This window comes from Oncorhynchus masou, chromosome 24 (genome assembly GCF_036934945.1).
Source record: "Oncorhynchus masou masou isolate Uvic2021 chromosome 24, UVic_Omas_1.1, whole genome shotgun sequence".
Taxonomy (NCBI): domain Eukaryota; kingdom Metazoa; phylum Chordata; class Actinopteri; order Salmoniformes; family Salmonidae; genus Oncorhynchus; species Oncorhynchus masou.
In genome coordinates this window covers 11,011,481-11,017,868 of record NC_088235.1, presented here as the reverse complement: position 1 = coordinate 11,017,868, position 6,388 = coordinate 11,011,481, and the positions used below count along the sequence as shown (strand labels likewise).

The window sequence follows — 6,388 nt, the reverse complement described above, 5'->3', positions numbered from 1 at the left end:
TGTAGTGGTTTTATAAAGGACAACATTATTTTCTCTTATAATATGAGCATATGTGAGAATCATATTTTCCCCGGCACAACTCCTGTTGAGTGACGGGATTGGAAAGTCGTAAAGTTTTTATTTTTTTGTGCGGGGTGGGGGGTAATTACAGAAATATATTGCCCGACTTTTAAATTAAACTTCAAGATCCAAAATGCATTGCCTCTACGTGCTCGCTGTCACTGCGGACGTGACGATCAGATAAGCTTGGAAATTATTCTGGACCGTGAATATTCTCTGGAGATAAAACCATATTTATTTACCATGAAAAACGTTACATTATAACTTTAGACGCGCATTTATTTCGTTTGAACGTGGTCCCATCCTGGAGTGACGATATTGTGCGAGATTCGAGGAGAAAAGAGCGTTTCCAACTCCGTCCGTTTCTGCTGCCTGTTGCTCAGCTGCGTCTGAAGAAAACCAGCATCGATAAGCGTCGGATTTGTCTCCACCTGAAAAATGCCACGGGATAGCAAGAAGTCTCTCATTCAGAAAATAGCCAGCCAAGCCAATATCACATTTAAAGATTTCAATGCATCCGCAATTGGGGACAACAAAGTATTATTGGACAACCGGGGGGATCTAATCGCCCTGCTAACGGAAGTCAGGACTGCAGACCTGAAGATGAAACCGAACGGCTCCCATTCCGAACACAACCCACCTGTCACGTACATGCACATCTGCGAGACGGAGTCGTTCAGTATGGGGGTGTTTCTACTGAACAGCGGGGCGTCCATCCCGCTCCACGACCACCCCGGTATGAACGGGATGCTCAAGGTTCTATACGGGAAAGTCGGTATCAGGTGTTTTGACCTGTTGGATAAACCTTCGGACCAGGTGCAGAGTGAGACCCAGTTCGACCCGCCGCTGCTGCCGTTCCAGAAGGACTCTCTGCGGCGGGCTGTGCTCCGGTCAACCATGTGGTTCACCCATGACAGTAGTCCGTGTATCTTAACCCCGCAGAGGGAGAACCTGCATCAGATCGACACGGTGGATGGACCGGCTGCTTTCCTCGACATCCTGGCACCTCCGTATGACCCTGAAGATGGGAGGGACTGTCATTATTATAAAGTCCTACAGACTGTTCCCGACGCAGACAGTAAGGTAGAGGCACAGCAGCCGTGGGAGGAAGAGGTGGTTACTAGAGATAGGCCAGCCTGATGGCTTCTGGTGTGGGGGTGAACCATACCCGGGCCCAAGGTTTCCTTCTAATGCCGGTGTTGTAAAGGCAGGGATACCTGCGACCAAATAGGGGCGGCCGAGGACTTTCAAAAGACTGAATCACTGTGACTGGGACATGAGTTGGAGCAGGTGAATGAACTGCAGGTGGATCATGTCTCTGGGACATGAGTTGGAGCAGGTGAATGAACTGCAGGTGGATAATGTCTCTGGGACATGAGTTGGAGGTGAATGAACTGCAGGTGGATCATGTCTCTGGGACAGGCCTTTTGTTTAAGTATTGAACTTTCTCCTGTAAACTTCCAAATAAGATGTTTTCATCCTGAACAGGCTCAGAAACGTCCTATGCTCTTAACACCATTTATTTGTAACTGAAAATATGATATGCCTTATGTGAATATTGAATGTAAACTTTGAAAGCAGTTATCATGTCTAGTTTCCATGTGCACACAACATTTTCTATCTTTCGTTGATTTATTCCAAACAAATGTGTGTATGTGTAAACACTAGCTTTGTGTATAATTGAAGGCTTTTATTTTGGGACAGATGAAAGTTCTACCTATAGCCTTACTGCAGATACAGGGCCTTTGGAAAGTATTCAGACCCCTTGACCTTTTTCACATTTTGTTACATAACAGCTTTATTCTAAAATATATGAAATTGTTTTTCCTCATCAATCTACACACACTACCCCATAATGACATCACAATACCCCATAATGACATCACAATACCCCATAATGACATCATAATACCCCATAATGACAAAGCAAAAAAAGGGTTTTAGAACGTTTTGCTAATTTATTACAAATAAAAAAATACAATTTCACATTTTCATAAGAATTCAGAGACTTGTCCCGAAGCCATTCCTGTGTTGTCTTGTCTGTGTGCTTAAGGTCGTTGTCCTGTTGGAGGTGAACCTTCGCCCCAGTCTGAGGTCCTGAGCGCTCTGGAGCAGGTTTTCATCAAAGATCTCTCTGTACCTTGCTCCGTTCATCTTTGCCTTGATTCTGACTAGTCTTGCCGTCCCTGCCGCTGAAAAACATCCCCACAGCATGATGCTGCCACCACTATGCTTCACCGTAGGGATGGTGCCAGGTTTCCTCCAGACGTGATGCTTGGCATTCAGGCCAAAGAGTTCAATCTTGGTTTCATCAGACCAGAGAATCTTGTTTCTCATGGTCTGAGAATCTTACGTGCCTTTTGGCAAACTCCAGCGTGCTGTCATGTGCCTTTTACTGAGGAGTGGCTTCCATCTGTCCACTCTACCATAAATGCCTGATTGGTGGAATGCTGCAGAGATGGTTGTCTTTCTGGAAGGTTCTCCCATCTCCACAGAGGAGCTCTGTCAGTGACCATCGGGCAGTGGTGTAAAGTGCTTATTAAGTAAAAATATTTTAAAATACAACTTAAGTCATTTTTTGGGGTATTTTGTATTTTACTATTTATATTTTTGACTTTTACTTCACTAAATTCCTGAAGAAAAACATTTACATTTTACTTCATACATTTTCACTGCCACCCAATAGTACTCTTTACATTTTGAATGCTTAGCAGGACAGAAAATGGTCCAATTCGCACACTTATCAAGAGAACATCCCTGGTCATCCCTACTGTCTCTGATCTGGTGGACCCACTAAACAGAGATCATCCCTGGTCATCCCTACTGTCTCTGATCTGGAGGACTCACTAAACAGAGATCATCCCTGGTCATCCCTACTGCCTCTGATCTGGAGGACTCACTAAACAGAGAACATCCCTGGTCATCCCTACTGCCTCTGGTCTGGAGGACTCACTGAACAGAGAACATCCCTGGTCATCCCTACTGTCTCTGATCTCGAGGACTCACTAAACAGAGATCATCCCTGGTCATCCCTACTGCCTCTGATCTGGAGGACTCACTAAACAGAGAACATCCCTGGTCATCCCTACTGCCTCTGGTCTGGAGGACTCACTAAACAGAGATCATCCCTGGTCATCCCTACTGCCTCTGATCTGGAGGACTCACTAAACAGAGAACATCCCTGGTCATCCCTACTGCCTCTGGTCTGGAGGACTCACTAAACAGAGAACACGTGGTCATCCCTACTGCCTCTGGTCTGGAGGACTCACTAAACAGAGATCATCCCTGGTCATCCCTACTGCCTCTGGTCTGGAGGACTCACTAAACAGAGATCATCCCTGGTCATCCTTACTCCCTCTGATCTGGCGGACTCACTGAACAGAGAACACGTGGTCATCCCTACTGTCTCTGATCTCGAGGACTCACTAAACAGAGAACACGTGGTCATCCCTACTGCCTCTGATCTCGAGGACTCACTGAACAGAGAACACGTGGTCATCCCTACTGTCTCTGATCTCGAGGACTCACTGAACAGAGAACACGTGGTCATCCCTACTGTCTCTGATCTCGAGGACTCACTAAACAGAGAACACGTGGTCATCCCTACTGTCTCTGATCTGGAGGACTCACTGAACAGAGAACACGTGGTCATCCCTACTGTCTCTGATCTCGAGGACTCACTAAACAGAGAACATCCCTGGTCATCTCTACTGCCTCTGATCTGGAGGACTCACTAAATACAAATGCTTTGTTTTTAAATGATGTCTGCGTTTTGGCGTGTAACCCTGGCTATCTGTAAATAAATAAATAAAACATGAAAATTGCTCCGTCTGGTATGCTTATTAGAAGTTATTTGTTATTATTCATGCTTTTACTTTTGATACTTAAGTATATTTAAAAACAAATAGTTTTAGACTTTTACTGAAGTAGTATTTTACTGGGTGACTTCATTTTTACTGGAGTCCTTTTCTATTAAGGTATGTATGACAATTGAGTCCTTTTCTATTAAGGTATGTATGACAATTGAGTCCTTTTCTATTAAGGTATGTGTGACATTTGAGTCCTTTTCTATTAAGGTATGTATGACAGTTGAGTCCTTTTCTATTAAGGTATGTATGACAGTTGAGTCCTTTTCTATTGAGGTATGTATGACAATTGAGTCCTTTTCTATTAAGGTATGTATGACAATTGAGTCCACAACTGCCAATGGGTTCTTGGTCACGTCCCTGACCAAGGCCTTTCCCCCCCTGATTGGTCAGTTTGGCCGGGTAAAATACCAGCAACAGTGTGTGAAAACCTTGTGAAGACTTACAGAAAACGTTTGATCTCTGTCATTGCCAACAAAGGGTATATAACAAAGTATTGAGATAAACTTTTGTTATTGACCAAATACTTATTTTCCACCATAATTTGCAAATAAATTCATTAAAAATCCTACAATGTGATTTCCTGGATTTTTTTTCTCATTTTATCTGTCATAGTTGAAGTGTACCTATGATGAAAATTACAGGCCTCTCATCTTTTTAAGTGTATGTAGTACTGTGCAATATATTTCCATGTAGTCATGGCTCTATGTAGTACTGTGGAATAGAGTTCCATGTAGTCATGGCTCTATGTAGTACTGTGGAATAGAGTTATATGTAGTCATGGCTCTATGTAGTACTGTGGAATAGAGTTCCATGTAGTCATGGCTCTATGTAGTACTGTGGAATAGAGTTCCATGTAGTCATGGCTCTATGTGGTACTGTGGAATAGAGTTCCATGTAGTACTGTGGAATAGAGTTCCATGTGGTCATGGCTCTATGTAGTACTGTGGAATAGAGTTCCATGTAGTCATGGCTCTATGTAGTACTGTGCGCCTCCCATAGTCTGTTCTGGACTTGGGGACTGTGAAAAGACCTCTGGTGGCATGTCTTGTGGGATATGTTGGGTGTCTGAGCTGTGTGTAAGTAGTTCAACAGGTGTTTTCAAATACAAATACAAGTAGTGATGAAGTCACTCTCTTCCACTTTGAGCCAGGAGAGATTGACATGCATATTATTAATGTTAGCTATCCATGTACATTAAAGGCCCAGCTGTGCTGCCCTGTTGTGAGCCAATTGTCCCTCTTTGTGGCACCTGACCACATGACCGAACAGTCGTCCCAGTGCAACAAAACTAGGGCCTGTAGGACCTGCCTTGTTGATCGTGTTGTTGAGAAGGTAGAAACTAGGGCCTGTAGGACCTGCCTTGTTGATAGTGTTGTTGAGAAGGTAGAAACTAGAGCCTGTAGGACCTGCCTTGTTGATAGTGTTGTTGAGAAGGTAGAAACTAGGGCCTGTAGGACCTGCCTTGTTGATAGTGTTGTTAAGAAGGTAGAAACTAGGGCCTGTAGGACCTGCCTTGTTGATAGTGTTGTTAAGAAGGTAGAAACTAGGGCCTGTAGGACCTGCCTTGTTGATAGTGCTGTTAAGAAGGTAGAAACTAGGGCCTGTAGGACCTGCCTTGTTGATAGTGCTGTTAAGGAGGCAGAGCAGCTCTTTATTACAGACAGACTTCTCCCCTTCCTAGGTGTTGTAGCAACATGTTTTGACCATGACACAAATGCCTTTGACAGACAGTTTGTTGGTGACATATAACAGCTTAAAGTTGTTTATGCCTATCGATTGGTGTTCGGAAACACGATCTACTGTCTCATGGATATGTGTCATGTATGTTTCATGACAAATCTTTAGGTGGCAGGTAGAATGTCCACGACCTTTTCTGTTGACTGTTGCGTTCTGTTGATCTATAAAGTGGCCTTTACTGTATCAACCTGTTGTGTGTGTCTGTCATTCAACGGTTGTCTACGATCAAAACAGTTTACAAAGATACTGTACATGAGATGTTGCTATATCCTGTGGTTTCAATCAACTCTTTGTTCTTTTTTAATGTTGATCAGACTACCGGCATTATATTTTAATGTTGATCAGACTACCGGCATTAGATATTAATGTTGATCAGACTACCGGCATTAGATATTAATGTTGATCAGACTACGGTATTAGTTTTTACTGTTGATCAGACAACGGCATTAGTTTTTAATGTTGATCAGACAACGGCATTAGAATTGGATGATCAAAGTATATACTTCAGATTATTATTTTATTTTTTTAACCTTTATTTAACGTATTATTATTCGTATTATTGGATGTCCTGTGTGTATAGATCTCTACATGAACAACGGTAAAGATCTTTCCTGTTCTAGTTGTTGTTCACCACAACATCAGAACAGCACGGATAGACGGTGAGTGGGAGCAGCGTTGTGAAGGCATGACTCACATCAGACTGACGTTACACGGGAATTACC

At 43.2% G+C, this 6,388-nt stretch overlaps 1 protein-coding gene across 1 annotated transcript; it reads left to right on the top strand.

Annotated features, from left to right (window-relative positions):
* Positions 1–223: 223 nt before the first annotated feature.
* LOC135511839 (2-aminoethanethiol dioxygenase-like) lies at positions 224–1,215 on the top strand. Its single transcript, XM_064933322.1, has one exon. The coding sequence runs from the start codon at positions 499–501 to the stop codon at positions 1,198–1,200; it is 702 nt and encodes a 233-aa protein (XP_064789394.1). The 5' UTR covers positions 224–498; the 3' UTR covers positions 1,201–1,215.
* Positions 1,216–6,388: the final 5,173 nt, after the last annotated feature.